At 46.0% G+C, this 17,439-nt stretch overlaps 2 protein-coding genes across 2 annotated transcripts; both read right to left on the bottom strand.

Moving 5' to 3' along the window:
- Positions 1–1,230: 1,230 nt before the first annotated feature.
- Positions 1,231–8,886, bottom strand: LOC309347554 (cornifelin-like). The gene is made up of 5 exons (XM_081872221.1): positions 8,814–8,886; positions 6,050–7,812; positions 4,940–5,076; positions 2,074–2,194; positions 1,231–1,347 (listed from the first exon to the last, which is right to left on the bottom strand). The coding sequence occupies exons 2-5, from the start codon at positions 6,159–6,161 to the stop codon at positions 1,334–1,336; spliced, it is 384 nt and encodes a 127-aa protein (XP_081728347.1). The 5' UTR covers positions 6,162–7,812; positions 8,814–8,886; the 3' UTR covers positions 1,231–1,333.
- Positions 8,887–9,384: 498 nt separating this feature from the next.
- Positions 9,385–15,323, bottom strand: MRPS15 (mitochondrial ribosomal protein S15). Its single transcript, XM_081872486.1, has 8 exons — positions 15,154–15,323; positions 13,248–13,310; positions 12,664–12,739; positions 12,313–12,361; positions 11,968–12,052; positions 11,179–11,237; positions 10,274–10,465; positions 9,385–9,594 (listed from the first exon to the last, which is right to left on the bottom strand). The coding sequence occupies exons 1-8, from the start codon at positions 15,263–15,265 to the stop codon at positions 9,469–9,471; spliced, it is 762 nt and encodes a 253-aa protein (XP_081728612.1). The 5' UTR covers positions 15,266–15,323; the 3' UTR covers positions 9,385–9,468.
- Between the last annotated feature and the right edge of the window lie 2,116 nt (positions 15,324–17,439).

Raw genomic sequence — 17,439 nt, 5'->3', positions numbered from 1 at the left:
TGAAAGAGCACTGTAAACAATTGAAAACCTTGGCAGGATTTTACAAACACTTGCAATGAAGCGAGAATTATGATAAAAAGCGAGTTTTAAGAAATATGGAGAATATGATACAATGCAGTTTGAAAAGAATACCTGGGGAAACCATGGAGGGGTGGAGGGAAGTTCAGGGATTCTGAGAATCCTATTTGTAAACTGATTATGATTTGTGTATGATGCCAAATGCTAAAAGTGAAAATGAATAAAAAAACTTTTTAAAATAAAAAAAAAAACAGAAGTGTCATGTGAGGGAAAGGGTGAGGCTAAGCATTACCGCTCTTGGTTCTAGTTGCAGCCCTAAGGCTCCTGGGAAGGAGAAAGTCGTTGCCATTTGCAGCCTGATCCCCACATGCGTTCTTCAGGCAGTTTCATACGCTAAACACATTTAGTGACACAAACACACAACTGACAAGGTGCAAAAGTCAGGCCTGGCTCCGCCTTCTTGCCTCAATCAGTGAAGTTCCCTTCCAAATGCATAGCTACCTGCATCCCTTGTTCTTTTACTCAAATTGTGGGCCATCACTGAAAAGACCCCATCTCTAATGCCCACCAACGAAATTGATCTGGCAGGTGAAGACATGAACATGGCCTCTGAGGCAGATTCTTGATGCCCAGGCAGGCTCATGGAGCTTAGGCTACAAATGTGCAAATGTGAAAGAGAGAGAAACTTTTATTCACTTTCTCCACAGTGTGGATAATTTTATAAACCTATCATGTGTATCTCCTTTTTCCCTCCTAAATTGCAAAAGTTTCACAATTTAAGCAACTATCAGAATTTAAACAGTGTGATTTCCCTGCTGCAGCACTAACCAATTGCAAGTGGACTCAAATACAGTTGTACCTTGGATCTCAAACGCCTTGGCTCCTGAACAAATTGGGTCCTGAACAATCGAAACCCGGAAGTGAGTGTTCCGGTTTTCGAATGTTCTTTTGGAACCCAAACGTCTCATGCGGGTTCTACGGCTTTCGATTGGCTGCAGGAGTTTCCTGCAGCCAATCAGAAGCCGTGCTTTGGTTTCCAAATGTTTTGGAAGTTGAACGGACTTCCGGAATGGATTCTGTTCGACTTCCAAGGTACGAGTGTATTCCCTTTAGGCATCTGACAGAAAGCTGTGCTTAGAGATCATCAGAGTCCGACAGAATTTTTATCTTGGAGGGGGAAAACGTTGATGCTCCTTTTCCATCAAGACCCACCTTTGTACCTCCATTTCCTTATTTATTCAGAGAGCGGGTGTGCACTTCACGGCCCATGCGGCACAACTCACACAGGCCACAAAGACACATTGACATGGCATCCCTAAAAACAGTGCCCTGTATGATTCAAACAAAGAAAAGAGATTTAATGAGACATAGCACCTCAAATCTGGAATGCATTTTTGCTCCACATACACTCCTTCAAGCCTTGCACACAGGCAGGTCTTTAGAAGCATACAATGAGCCAGTGGACAGGATCAGCTTAATGTGGGCATGAGGAGCATGCAGGTGTCATATTCTGGCTAAGATGCTGAGGCAGTCCCTTGGGATCTCATCTCTCAGAATCAGAATCAGATATGATAATACTTTCCAGCCTCACATGACTGTTGTAAGGATCACAAGAAAATGTACATGATGCCCTTTGGATGTTCTGAAGCATTATAATACTAAATATTAATAACATGAAAATCAGATCATGCACAGGAGAAAGATATACCCAATACATTTGTTTAAAAATGGTATCCTCCCTTCTTCCAAGAAGTTCACATTGACATTTTGCTGCACAACCATCCTATGAGGTAGGCTAGGATGAAAAATAGCAATTTATCCATAGCTACCCATAAAGCTTCATAGCCCAGCAGGGATTTGAAAGAGGGCAACATGCTACAGTACTTGAGTGTGTTCACAGTGACCATTGACTGCTGGACAAGCCACTATTTCTATAGGGTTTGCACTTAACTACTGGAAGTTTGGGGTTCTAGCACCACTTTACTCCTGTTTCCCCTGAAAGAGGCAGTTCATATGGTTCAGGAGTAGCGTGGGCTGTCTGGTGAAAACAGTTACCTAGTGTGTTGTGGGCTCCTAAGAGAGGAAGAGTGAGATAGGAGATAAAGAAATGTCTTCCTCTGCCTTCAGTCAAAACAGAGACGGGGATCGCTATTTTCAATAAACCCTGCTGAAGCGCCTATATGAAAAAAAAATCAAAGATGACATACTTCACAGTTTATACTACAGCTTTTGAAAAAGAGTCCAAACATCTATAAACGTCAGGCGAGCATTGACCCAAATTGCTCACACTATACAATGGAAGAATGAATTGTTCAGCAAAAGAGAAGAGGTGAGAATGCTTTGTAGGTGGCAAGGAGAAGTCCAACCCAATGAAAAATCAATATTGTCCTCCTTGCCAATTTCCACCACCACCGAGATATGAAGCTATTTAACCAGGACCTGTTCTTCTGTTCTGCTTGTTGCACTCACCACAGCACTTCTAACTCCCTCTGCAACATGACAAAGGCTTTTGTAATGCTACCACTTGGATGGAATGAAAGACAACCTGGGCTGTTGAGAAAAAGCTGGAAAAAGTTATCTGTGGTGTTGCAAAAGCAACAGAAATAATGTCTGCTCTGTTTTGTAATGAAACAAGGCAGTTCCAGTCCTCGGAACAAACTGTTCCCTGCTGTTTGTGTTCAAATTGCTAGAGAAGATATGGTGCAATTTATCACCTAGAATTATTATAGAGTTGGAAGGGACCATGAGGGTCATCTAGTCCAACCCCATTCAATACACGAATCGCAACTAAAGCATCCATGACAGATGGTCATCCAACCTCTGCTTAAAAACATCTGTTGAAGCAGCCTAGAATAGCATCAGCATTAGCTTTCCCCCCTCATTGACGCCTTGCTCCATTAGATTATTCATTCCTCTCCCAGCCAACTCTGATAAAGGTAGAGGATTTGGGGAGAGGAGAAGCAGTGAAACTCAGTGGTAGAGCATCTTCTTTGCATGCAAAAGTCCCAGGTTCAATCCCCAGCAACTCCAGGTAGGGCTGGGAATGTCTTCAGCCTGAAGCCCTGTACAGCAGCTGCCAGTCAGTGTAGACAGTACTAAGCTAGATGGACTCAATGGTCAGACTCAGTATAAGGCAGCTTCCTATGTTCCTAAGAGACAGAGTTTGCAAAACAGAGGAGTAATCCCTCATTTGCATGGTACCTCTCTGCTGCTATCTGCCCTTGACAGAGGATATTAAGGGGTGGCCCCTCCCTGAGTGCCAGGTTCTTTCTCTTTGTCCTTTCCCTCCTCTCTTATTTAAATCTTTCATTTTTAAAGAAAGCATTGTTTACCACAAAGGTGGGAACACGTTGCCCTCCATATGTTGTTGCACAACAACTCTCATCATCCCTAACCACTAGCCATGCTGACTGGGTCTGATAGGAGTTGGAGTCCAACAACATCTGGAGGGCCACAGCCAGGGCTGTCTTAAGCATATCTGGTGCTGTGGTGCAAAGATCCCTCTGCCCCCCGCCCCATTTCCCAGAGTTGTCGACCTTTTTTTTTAGGGAGCTGACACCATGCTTACACATTATCTCTAACAAGCCCTTAAAACAAAATAAAAGGAAAAGGCAGAAGAAAATGTAATGAAGTCCTCAATTCTAAAGCAAGACTCATTCAAGACTCAGCAGTTCTTCTAATTCATCCTCATGATTCAAATCACCAGATATCAAAAAGTTAAAGCAATCACCAGTTTGTTGTTCTTTAAATAAATTGATAAAGACACAGAGAATGAAGTTCCCGACCAATTTGTGTTTAAGTACAAAGCTGACGTTTTCAAATATTGTCGGGGGTGGGGTGGGGGTGGGTGTAAAGCAGTGACACCCTGAACCTAAAAAGGACCCAAAACTTGGGTACAATGGCTGCAGCCCTAACTGCACTTACCTGAGAGTAAGCCCTGCTGAATCTAATAGGACCGTAAAACCCGCCCCCGTCTTTAAAGGACTTTTTATTGGTGTTTGTTTGTTTTTAACCACTAACTGCATGGAGAGCACACTCTCGAGTCCATCCTTACCTCCGAACTGAGTCCTAATGGTAGTGCGCCCCCCCCCCCAGCTTTCCCCTCCCACTGCCCCAATTCTGAATGAATCTGTCCTCCACCTTTTTCCTGGATGGAAGGGGTGGGGTGGGGGGCGACATTCTCAGCGTCCTTCCCCCTCCCTGTCCTCCCCGCCCGACGCGCTGAGCAGCTCGAGGCTCACTTGCCACGCAGGCTTCCTCAGCAGTCCCGCTACTGCCGTGGGGCAGGCAGGAGGGAGAAGGGTGCTGCGTAGCTTTGCGCGGCACCGCCGCTGCCTCCTCTCCCAGACAGGAAGCGAGAGAGCGCAGCTGGCCGTAGGAAGAGCCGCTGCTGCCCAGCATGCCCTCGCAGCTGTTCCCGGTCGGTCCCAGACTCCTGCTGCTGGGTGCCCCTGATGGGCTGGCGCCGTGGCGCAGGGTGCCACTAACCCTAATGGGTAAGACGGCCCTGGCTGCAGCTGCCCCACCTCTGGCTTAAAGGGTAGTTGGGCACACTATTAAGTGCAGCGTGGTTTAAACCCACCCACCCACCATCTCAATTTGTGCTCTGAGTCTTTTAAGAACCTGGCAATGCCCTTGTATCCAAGGGAAGAGAGGGAAGGTGACAGCAAAGGCCAGCAAGCAACTAATTGTCCCAAGCATCACTCTGTCGCATAGAGGGCTGCATTTATCTCAGGAACTCACCACTCCCCTGCTGTAGAGGACTACAAACAAGTTGTGTAGAAATAAATCATTTCTTGGATGATGCACATTTCATCTGTTTCTTTCACTCTCCAGACCCCTGCTGATCAATGAGTAAGAGCACATCTACTGGGGGAACAGACTGTACAACACCACAAAATGTGATGGAGGAAAGTGTTACCGGAATGCCATAGGAGAGCCGCATGTGAGTCCGCAGTGCTGTCAAGCCGCCAGGCACCAGTCCGAGGCAACAGTTCTCCCCGTATTTGCGTGACACGTAACAGGCCAGGATTGCCGGGCAGAGAAGCCCAACACAACCTGCCCAAATGAAACACACAGGTGAGGAGGTAAACATCAATGAAAGGGAATCAATAACCCTAACCCTGCCCTTCTTAAAATATAATTCCTGCTAACTATACTTTTTGCACAGATCGTCCCCTGTGCGGTTCCTTCATGGTTAAGGGTTAGACAGCAGGTGTGCACACAAACACTCAGACCAGTTCACAAACATAAACTTTAATAGTCCTTAAAATTAAGGAGAGAATAACTGTCTGTGAAAGCCAAGTGAAGGAAGAAAACAGCAAGCTGAACATCTCTTGATTTTAAAAGAATATCACACATTTTTATGCTGTTAGATTTGGGTACAGGAACCGAACATCCCACGCTCCTGCAAACCAAAACAGCCACATAAATAAAGGGTCACTCTAAGACCTACACGGAGGTTGCCCTGGATCCAAAGACCCATGGAACTAGATCTGAGCACTAAGGGGGCACTAGTCTTGCACTTCTTGAGAATCCCCTCCCTCCATGCCATAAGGCAAAGGCTTCCAAAGGCAGTTGTCATGTATAGTAGGGATTCTGCCACTCAAAGAAAATGGTAAAAGTTCCCTTGGGCACAGCGTAAGGAACTGGGCATCTCAACATCTGCAAGCAAAATGTTTTCTGTATTTTGCAATTGCTTCATGAATCCCCTCAATTGTTAATTTTTTTATTGCATTTCTATTCCACCTTTTTCTCCAAGGAACTCAAGGTGATGAGGCTTTCCATGCATTCCGAATCTAAAGAACCCCACAACTTAGCTTCTCTTCACAAAGAGCCTTGAGGTACAACGGCTGCAGGTCTGCATGGTAACAGGTGGCAAGTTTTAAACACATTAACCTGGAAGCAACACTGGGAATCATCTGGGGATGGTTAAGGAGGGGAGTCAGTCTACAATAGCCCACAGCAGCTTTCTTCCATCTTATAAAAAATTGATCTCCACAGGCTAAAATACAGCCAGAAGTTTACTTACACATGGGGCAGTCTGAACAGCAGTCATACCTCCCACTGCTCCAGCTGCCTTCTGAGGACTGGGTCAAAGGTGAGACTGTGGCAACCGGCTGGCAGGTCACAGGCTGGGACATAGCTAGAGCTAAGGCCACTGGCGGCTCAGAAACCACCTCAAAAAGGCAAATCTGAATGGCAGCGACAAATGTTTTGCAAGCGGTGCTTAAAGGCAAACTCAAGTCTTCAGTTCCTTGTGGTCAGGCCACATGTGTATTTGAGCAATGGGGAAATGGTAAGCAGGAAGCAGAGGACTGCAAGGCCTGGTGAAGTTAGAATGGAAATGTAAACCCCCCCCCCTTTTTAGTGGTGAGACTTTGTTCAGGAGGTTGTTCACTCTGTCGTGGTGTCTTCACCCCCCTCTTCAGGTAAAAAGGCTGAAAGATTGGTTTACAGAAATCAGTAATAAGATTGTCAGCTGAGGGCAATCTGGGACATGACACAAAATGGAAAAGAAATTGGAGGAAGGAGGAGAAACACAAACTCAGGCACTTCTTAGTTACAAAGGCCAGCAGACATGGAAATAGTTCAAGGCAAGGAGGCACCCAAAGTTGCTGGTTTCTCAGCTGACCCTATTTGTTCATAGCATTAAATAATCTTAGAATTGTAGAGTTGGAAGAAACTCTGAGGGTCATCTAGTCCAAACCCCTGGAATGCAGGAATCGCAACTAAAACATCAATGACAGATGGCTATCCAACCTCTGCTTAAAGACTACCAATGAGGGAGTCCGTTCCACTGCAGGTCTCCCCAGTCTTATATCCGCGTAGCTGGTTCTTCCTGCTTAAGTGTAGAACCTGACATTTGACCCTATTATAATTCATTGTTAGTTTGTTCCAGTTCTCCAATCTGTTAAGGTCATATTGAATCTTGATTGTATCTTCTGCTGCATCAGCTACCCCTCCCGGTTTGATGTCATCTGCAAATTTGACGAGCATCCTCTCAATTCCTTCATCCAAGTACATCACTGGTAGATGGTAGGCCAAACCCTTGGTCTTTGCTACAAAGACTGGGAGTGATATTGATACTGTGGGTTATGATTGGTGCTTTAGGGTGGTGACGGCTAGTCAACTGTAGGGTTGGTAGCCCCTGGAGACCTACAGAATTTGCTCAGGTTCCTCAGTGCTCTGGTTGGAAGGCTGTGGAATGGTGAGATGAAAAGTGTTGTCACAGTCGCTGCTCATGGCCTTCTATGGCACTGCAGGAAGCCCAGACTGCACCTTGTTTGCAGGGGAGCTCCAGGCAATGGAACAGGCAGAACAGCAGCTTGAGCACAAGTAGTGTGTCTCACAGCAACAGCCATGACAGGAGTGAAAGCGTATGTTTGTGCTACCAAAAGAATCACTCCAGCACCCTCTTCTTCTTTGGCGATCACTCGCAGCCGGGTAAGATTGTCTTCCATAAACACGGTTTTAACAGTAAGTGACTGTGGAGGCCAATTCTGGATCCGCACGTCATTCCACAGTGGGGACATTGGTTTCCTGGGAGGAGTTTACCACGACACCTTTGGTAAAAGCTGTCCCCAAGTAGCCATTTGGAGTCATTCTGAGTGGTGAAATAGGCTAACTAAACCTACCCTGAAGGGAAAAGTGGCTGGACTCATAGGCCTGCTGTGACAGGCTTGCAAGGCATTTCCAGGATAAAGTTGCTCAGATTTGTTCTAACTAGACACTAGTAGAATCCTAATGGAGGCATCCAGAGCACCGTCTGTTCTGGTTGGGATTGTTGCAGCCCTGATGTGGACAAGATGCTTGAGGGCACCTGGTCAACTACCCGCACTTTGAACTTGGCACTCCATCATGGATGAGAGTTAACAAGAGGGAACTGACTGGGTGGGGCTGGGGTGGTGAATGCAGGAAGGAGTGGCACCGGTCATCTTGAAAGGAGTAGTTGTGTGTGGCCCACCTCGAATCCCTCTCTGGACCTGAGGTATATGAGAACTACCTCCAGGTGGTGGTCATTCAGCTTCAGACCTGCTTGAAAGATGGTTGTTCAAGGGTAGTGTAACCCCATCCAGGACAGGCTTTACATCAGTATCCAACACCAGCATCCCAACCCACAAAACCTCTGTCTTTCCTGGGTTAAGTTTCACCTAGTTCCCTTATCCATCTCAGTACTGCATCCAGGCATCTGATGGTTAATTCTGCTGCCTCCCTGAGATTCTTAGGCAGAAGAGAGACAGAGATGCAGGTCATCTGTGCATTGGGGAAATTACACCCCAAACCTCCAAACGACTGATCCCAGCAACTTCATACAGATTGAAGAGCATCAGTGACACAGCTCTGTGACACCCACAAGCCAGAGGCCAAAGCGGAACAACAATGAAAAATCATCCAGCGCGACTTTTGAATAATGACCACCAGGAAAGGACTCGAGCCACTGTAATACTGTGTCTCTGAAGCAAAGCTCAGATAGGCAGGGTGGAAGGATGCCATAGCTGATGGCACCCAATGCTACCCAAAGGCACCAAATTCAAAAAGTGCTGAACTACATCTGCCGCTGAAAAAGAAGCATTGGGAGTGTACTTAAGAGTGCATTTTTGAAGCTTCCTTTTCAATTTGTCCCCATGATTTTACCTGCTGTCCTGCCTGACCTCATGTGACATCCAGTGATGGACATGTAGGCATGGTTTGCAAAGCAAACAGGCCTAATTAGGTCACTCATGGGCTGGAGGTTCCTCATCACTAGTTTCAAATAGGGCTTGCACTACTACGTCTTTTTGAGAAGTAGGAACAAAACGGTCCCTAAATATGGCATTCCTTTTACTCCAGAAGTGCTGCAGACTTTGTTTTTGCTGCAAGCGACTAACATAATTAACCAAGTGATTTAATTCTTATTTCTGGTTTCTGGGAAGGATCAGAAACCAGGAAGATCAAGTATTTCTAAAAGACTAGAATAACTTTTTAACATACTTAAAAGACCACTGTAAACAGTGAAAATCATTGGCAGCGATACAATGACACTTGTAATGTGAAAATAACTTTGGTAACTATGAATATATAACAGATAGATAATGATAAAAGATGCAGAAAAAGAAAAAAAAAATTATTTTCTCTGAAAATGGAACCCATGGAGGGAGGGAAGGAGGTCCGAAGGTTTGAAAGAACCTTTTTATTTTAATGTTTTGAAATGGTTCAAGTTAAAATGTATAAAATTATGTAAAACCAATAAAAATATTTAAAAATGAGAAGTGATTAAATTAACCCAGTGATGATGGCCTCTGAACCATATGAATGGCCATCATCATTGGGCAGGAGGACTCTATATACACAGACTTTCATATGCACCCAAGGCAGAGGAAACAGTGGTGGTTAAACTATTTATTGTCTACCAGCTTCAGAAGATGTTGCTCAGTATGAGCCCCCTCCCAAACATAGGGCAGGTTTTGCTTAGACTGGGCTGCCTTCAGTTGGCGATGCTTGCTTCTCTGCTTCTCTGGCCCTGGTTCTCTCTAGCCACTCTTGTCGCTGCTTCAGTCTCTGCGGGGCTTTCAGCTTCTGTACCTCTTGGTAGACCTAGAGGGTTAATGGGAAGAAGGGAGGCGGGAGGCAGTTAGGCAGTCAGTAGCACAGACCAAGACTACAAAATCCCAGAGTTCTATTGGGAGTGGTCTAATCCCCATACCAGCTGACAATGGGCATTTACTATGTTTATATTTATTACTCCATGGGAAAAGCCATGGCTCAGTGACACAGCACTTGCTTTACACATAGGTTCAATCTGTGGAACCTCCAGATAGGGCTGGCAAAGTCTCCTGCTGAAACCCTGGAAAGCTGCTGCCAGTCAGTGACTGGAGACAATACTTAGCTAGATGGCCCAAGAGTCTGATTTGGCACAAGGCAGAATCTCCTATTTCTTACAGAATTCTAGCACTGCACTCCTGCTATTTGGTGCTGCTCAGGGTGGCTGCTTACACCCTCAGTCCTACCCAGTATGTGCCCCCAACACTACTGGTCATGCGAAATACAAAACAAAGGTAAGCTCCATTGAGGAGGGTGGAGGTTTCGCTGGTCTGCCTGGCAATTTAACACAGTAATATTGCTTTAAGAAAGCCTTCCCAAACCCAGTGCCCTCTGGATATCTCCCAGTTGATGGGAGCACAAAGCAGCACCAGGCCCCTCCGAAGCTCATCTGTTACAGAAGAGGAGCTCTGCTTCCAAATGCCTGGGCAGCAACATGCCATGGTGGCTGTACCTTGTTGCACAAGGCTTTTTTGGCGATCCAGCGCTGGGTGACTCTCCGGCAGTACAGTGGGGGAAACTCGTACTTGATGTCCAGCACCTTGCATGTCTTCTCAAAGACGTCGTACTTGGTGTTGCGCAGGTACTTCAGCAGCATCTTCCGCCGGTCTATGGCTATCAACATCTGGCGACGGTTGACTGTGTCCTGGGGACAAGGGTTACTTGTTGCTAGTTACCACTACTACTATTAATTGTTTATATCCCAGATCTCAGGACATCTTTCCAAGGTGGCTGATCACACGAAGTATCAGCATATAAGAAATTGTGAGGATCCAGCTGGTGGATACAACAGTCTAAATGGACGCAACAGTCCAAATGGAGCAGCCTCTCTTGCTCTCCTGCTGGCATATAAAGCCCTAAATTACTTGGGACCAGGATACCTTGCAGACTATCTTCTTTTATAAATTTGTACATCTCCAACCAATCATAAGATCTTAAGGAGGCCTTGCTAGGTCTACCGAGTTCAGTCAAATGAATCTATGCATCTAAGGCACCTATGAAGCGGGCCTTCTTAGTGATGGCACCCAATCTCTGGAACACCCTCTGCAATTTAGGAGGTGGGAAAAGGAGCACCTTTTATGCAGGCTTTCCCTGGACTATAAAGTTTTGCCGCACTGTTTTGTATTTACCGCTACGGATATTAACTGTTTTATTTTGTAAAATGCATTTATATTTTGGTTCTGACATCTTATGTAATCAGTGCTGCGCAAGATTCAACTTTGAAAGAAATACTGACATTGCTTTGTATCTGAACAATGGCTGTAGCAGTTGGCACTCAACAGTAGCTCCACCCTGAAATACAAATTATCAGCTGGCTCCGAATACAGCATATATTGTGCTTGCATCAAAGACAGTTACCTTGGTGTGCATATGCAGATGTTCCTGGAGCGTGCGGATCTTGGCTGTCAAGAAGGCAACTGCAAGAGCAAAAGAAAGTCACTGCAGAAAGGCCAGAGACAAAGTGCCTATTCCAATGTTGAATGTTTCTGAATTCCTGCTTTAAAAACTGCGCATAGACATTGCCAACCAGCAAGCAAACACAGGGAACTGACCACTTAGAGCTGGCTGCTGGATGTGCTTCCATTATTCTAGAGCTTGCACTTGACTAATGACAGTTTGATGTTATATAGCTGGAAGATCTAAGGGTCTTCCCTCTGGCTACTTCAAAATCCTTGCGTGGACTTTGGTAGTAGATATATGGCAGAGGTTGAGAACACTGTTGGCCTTACAGGTGTTGTTGGACTGCAACTCTCATCAGTTCCAGCCAGCATGGTCAATGGTCCAAGAACACTTCAGTGTCTGTAGGTTCTCCACCTTGGTATAGGGCAAAAAGAGAATCTCTGCTGGTGGAGCTCCATTTGGCTCCAGCTCTTTTATACAGGAAGGGAAAGCACATAAGCAGATCTGTCATGTTCTCTATATAGAAGGAAATGTCTCTCAACATTAAGAGATTATCCTGCCGCAACTCTGTCCAACACTGGCCTTTGCCAAGTAGGATCCAGTTGGATCTCTGTTTCCAGATGTACCCTTTCATAGCTCCATTTTCTGCTATGTATCCCTTGAAGTACCTGCTGGGGCACAGACAGGATGGCAGCGAAGGAAACAGGAGGCAGCAGCTTTTCTCTTGGGACATATTTTTCTGCTTACCTTGGACCTCTAAGGAGCTAGTGTCAGTTGGGGACTTCCGGACCTGGTCTGCTAGCTGCTGTTTCTTGATTTTCACTTTCTCCTTCTGCATGCAGAAGGGGAAGACAAAATTAATACAACTAGATACTCATACAACTAGATGACTAATAGTCACTCAACCCTACTCCACTATGCAGGAATGGCAGGCCATTGTTTGCTTACAATGCCAACAGCAAACCTACCTGCCTACAGAAAAGGCAGAAATTCTGTTTTTTGTGGCTTTTTTAATGGTAAAGCATGGAAGAGTGGGGGAATGAAGGAAGACTTGCCCCCAATCCTAATTTACCCATGTAGGAGAACACTGACCTGGCTTGCCATTTCCAGAGACAGCAACCTTCTCACAACATCATCTACCCTGCAGGAAAACAGAGAGTCCTTTGATTACTTGTCCCCGAATTGCTTAACATTTGGGGAACAGCTTTGAGAGATTAGAAATCAAGGGAGCCATGTTAGATATTCAGAATTAAATGTAAGTTATAGGAGCACTAATTTAGGACCTCCCCCATCATCTGAAGACCCCAGTCGATAAAATGAGGCTTAAGTGGTTGCATTTTGGGGGCCCCTAAAGGGCAGCCCAATGTGCCAGACTTGCTGTTTCCTCCATGAAGCCCCTTTTCATGAAACTCACAGTCCTTCCCTGGTCCTCGCAAACCTTACTTGTCTATAACTGGGATGTTGGCATAAGGTTTCTTCAGCATTGTGGGAGGCAGATCATCCAAATGGCTGGGGATTTCTGCAACAACAGCAACACAGCAATAAGAGCACAGCAGCTGCCTTGCTAGTTCACTAGTACAGAATACTTTTTTATAACAGTAGTCAGCCAAGTATTGGTGGGAACACATAAGCTGATGTCTAAAAGAGAAGCTCTTGGCATCTCTCAGTAGGTAAAGAGAGGTACATTGTGGAAGCTAAAGAGGAACTCCAGTTGCAAAACATGGTGACCCACAAGCCAGCAGGAAGTTGGTTCACCTGGGCAACAGAACATGTAGCAAGTGGTGTATCTTAACATGTCCAATCACCCTTTTTTATTTAACAGAACTTGTGTGCTCCTTAATTGTAAAAAAAAATCTAAGCAATTTTATTTTCCATTTCAATGGATTAGGAAATGGGGTAAGAGACAGAGACTCAGACCCATAATATCCAGTACAGTCATGAAACTCCCTCAAAACTGGAATCTCAAACAGTTCAGGTGACAGCCTTAGCAGACCAACTGCTTACAACAATGAGAATGTAATACAAACCTTGCTTTTTTCTACGGACAGGCCTGGCATAATCCCTGGCTGTTTGAAGGAGGGGGCTCTTATCTAAAAGGACAGAAAAGCAGCAGGGGTTACACTTGAGCCACATCAGTGCAATACAATAACACAACAGCACATTAGCATTTTGCTCCTTGGAAGTAATTAGGCACATCACTTCTCTCTCTTGGTTTTTGGGGAGATAAAACAGCTCTTCCAGTCTAGAGAACAACCTGTGGAGAAGCAATTTTTAGGCTCATAAGTAGACGGAACATTTCATATTTGAAGAAAGCATTCTGTTTTCTGCCCCACGGCCAATAAATGTGGGCAATGCACGAGCAGAGAAAGAGTAAGCTGCTCTGCCTTCACCCCCAACAAGGCTGCTGCAATTGCTCAGGTTGCTAGATGTGACCAAAAGTCACATTTGGGGCATCGGGCGAGGGAAGATCTCTAACAGCAAAATCCTTTGCATATTCTTTTCTATTCTAAGTTCAGTAGTGTCATGCAGTTTCCAGTTCAAGTAGAGGTTCCACTACAGGGAAAGAGGAAATGGCTTCCAATGCAAGGGACATGTAAACAAGTTCTTTTGACATACAACAGAAACTTCTTAGTCACCATATTCTTTTCACAATCCAAGGCCGTAATCAAGATCGTTTAGTGTATTAAGACCAGGAACGGAGGAAACAGCCCACTCTACTGCCTCCTTGGTTGTGAGCTTGATGTTGCATTTAATAGGTGGGGAGAGAGATGGAGTGAGATGGCTTGGCACATGGAAGATGACAAGTGATGCAAGAACATGGGACAGAGCCACAGAGACACCAAAGCAGCCCTCACTGCTGGGAAGCTCCATCTCCATCCACCAGATGCCAGTGTGGCACAGTGGTTAGTGTCAGACTAGGACCTGGGAGACCAGTGTTTAAATCCCCACTTAGTCATGAAGCCCACTAGTCATGACTAGTCATGAAGACTGACCCTGGGCCAGTCATTTTGTCTACTTCACAGGGTTGTTATGAGGATAAAATGGAGAGGGGCAAAAGGTGGGTACAGTGGTACCTCGGGTTACATATGCTTCAGGTTACAGACGCTCCAGGTTACAGACTCCGCTAACCTAGAAATAGTACCTCAGGTTAAGAACTTTGCTTCAGGATGAGAATAAAAATCGTGCTCCGGCGGCGCGGCAGCAGCAGGAGGCCCCATTAGCTAAAGTGGTGCTTCAGGTTAAGAACAGTTTCAGGTTAAGAATGGACCTCCAGAACAAATTAAGTACTTAACCCGAGGTACCACTGTACAGCACCTTTAGCTCCTTAGGAAAAGGTGGAATATAAATGTAATAATAAAATAAATAAATAAGTGGAATGGTTGAAGGTGTCTGCCACACTGCAAGTTAATTACCAGAATGGTCAACCCCCTCCCCATGTCCTGCCTTCTGCTCCTATTACACTAACAAAGAACATGCATAGATGTGTTCGTCTATGGGTCTTCAGTGCATTTTAGCCACCTCCCCCAGGTGCCTTAAAGCAGATTGACTCCCAATCATATTCACGCTCTTGGACAATGAGGCCACCCGGGTCCCCCTTTAATTCTATTTTGATGAGATGCATGTGACTTTTGCAAGCAGCTTGGAAGGCACCCTGTGGAAAGGGGCCTTTCTGTCAGTTGCAGAGACGGGGACGGTGTGAATCCATTTCCCCCAACCTGGTGCCTTCCCGGTTCTGCACTGAAATTCCCGTTAACCCCCCAAACAGCGTGGCCGCGTTCCCTTGAGCTCCGCCCGGCTGTGCTGTCTGGGACTGAATGGGAGCTGCACCCCAAGGTGCCAGGTAGGGGGAGGCCCGTATCTAATTCGAAGCAGAGGCAGTGTACATGGGACCAGCTGCGCGCGCTCCGAATTACTCAACCCCGAGCTCCTTACGCAGTGATCCCCGACCCGCCGCCGCCGCTGCCACGTGCGAGCCGAGGCAGCTCCATCCGCGCAGCGCGGCAGCCCCCGCCGCCGAGACTCCCCTGAACAACACCAGCGACATTCTCTCCCGGCTTAGTTCGTGGGCGCCGCCATCTTGGTGCGTCACAGGCCAGGTCCCCGCGGGAGCACCGAGAGCATCGATTGATACCCTGCGCGCCGGAGCCAATGGAAGGTAAAAGAAGAGGGTGAAGCCCGCCCCTCAGGTGATGAATGGCAGCCCCCGCTCCCAGCCTGCTTTTGTTCTGATGCCGAGCGCGGGCTGCCTGCGAGGTGGCTCAGTGGGAGCGACTTCAGTGCTTGGCAGAGCTTGCTCACTTGGGCTGCCTAGGCCAGCGTTGCCTGCTCTGGCTGGCAGCAGCTCTCTTTGATCTGGAGATGCCTGCTGGGGCTGGAGCTGGCGCTGGGACTTTCTGCATGATTCAAAAAGGGCTCCACCACCACCTTCTTCTCCTTCTTCTTATTCGGCGATCACTCATAGCCGAGTAAGATTGTCTTCCATGAACACGGTCTTAACAGTGAGTCTGTAAGTGACCATGGAGGCCAATTCTGGATCCACACGGCCTTCCACAGTGAGGTCATAGGTTTCTGACGGAACATCCTTCGGCTCCTCCATGATAATATGACAGCAACAATTGCAGATAACAATGGCTCTCAAAGTGAACCATTCACAGTGGGATCAAGTGTTAAACAGGGTTGTGTTATCGCCCCAACTCTTTATTATTTTCATTGCCATGATCCTACACTTTGTTGAAGGGAAACTCCCCACCCAAGTAGAAATCATATATTGAACAGATGGAAAGCTCTTTAATCTGAGTAGGCTGAAAGCAAAGAGTAAGGTTCCGATAACTTCCATCATAGAGCTTCAGTATGCTCCACCACCACCAAGCTGTGGGTCCTCCCTAGCAGCTGGGAGCGGCCAGTTGGCCCAGGTTTCTCTGCAGACATCAACCTCTTCCAAATTGGTGCCTGTCAGATGTTTTGGACTACAACTCCCATCAGCCTGAGACAGCTACACCAAAAACATTTGCAGATTGATGGACTGGGATTGTGTCCATCAACCATTATTTTGTAGCAGATGTGACATATGCATTGCTTTTTAAATCCAAAATGATTTTAATCAGAGATGGTGTAGGCTGAACCAGGAATCTTAGGTGCCCCCAAGAGGTGCTGCACCAGCAAAGCTAAGGGTCTCCCTTTAATTGTGGGAATACTGTAATATTTTTGTGACCTGTTCAGTGGCTGGTTGGTGAGGGACCCTTGACTTACCTTTAAGGGAACTCTGGGGTTGTTTCCACACTAAAATCCTTTAGCACTGCCAATACACTTATTTACAGGTAGTGAAAGGGGAATTAAAACAGAGGTATCATATAGTCTTGGTGCAGTAATGCCCTTCCCTGTATGCAAGCTCTATTTATAGTGAGCTAGTTCAGTTCTAATGTTAATTAAAGCTCCAATGACTTTTAAATGTCTTTTAAAATGTATGTGTCTGGTCAAGCTATCCTGGATTTTGACTTACATTTTTTGTATTTATTTTGTGCTGTTGTGTTTTCAACCACTTTTAAAAGTAATTTTTTGAATACTAATATATTGATTTTTATGCTCAATTTCCCCCTAATATATGCACTTTTGTAATCCTTGCTTGGTTGGAGAACTGCATTTAAAAATTTGGATAAGTCTGAATTCGGAAGGATAGCTGTATTTCAAATTGCATGTTGTTTCAGGAAGTACAAATATGGCAGTGTCACCTTTAAATGCAAACCAAATTTCTTCCCCATCCCTTCGGGAGGACTGCAACTGCCTTAAAGGTTTGCATGTGATCTGAACAAGAGGGTTCACACTCTCCCACCAGCACCTTCTGTGACCTTGCAAAGTGCCCTGAAGTGGAGCACACTTTGATTCCACTCTTCTTCATTGGGGCCCTGAAAAATGCAGCTGCCCCGAGCAACTGCTTGGGTTGGTTTGCAGATGCACTGGCAGAATATGAAGGGGGAAGCTAGAAAATAATACAGTAGATGATGCTCCCCCTGCTCCCTACCCTCTGGTTCACCACCACAGATTGCAACAGAACTATGAGACCCGCATCTTCCAAAGTTCCTAGGAAGTTCTTTAGGGATCATGTGCTGAGTTTCCACCCAACAAAGATGGGGTAGGGGCTGCAGCCAATTCTTGTCTGCAATCTCTGCCTGACGGGTGTTGCGGGAGGGGGAGAGTGCAAGAATTACAACGATGACAAAC

This window comes from Podarcis erhardii, assembly GCF_964252035.2.
Source record: "Podarcis erhardii genome assembly, chromosome: 7".
Lineage (NCBI taxonomy): Eukaryota > Metazoa > Chordata > Lepidosauria > Squamata > Lacertidae > Podarcis > Podarcis erhardii.
Note: the sequence above shows the minus strand (reverse complement) of the source record. Positions and strands in the feature narration are given on the sequence as shown.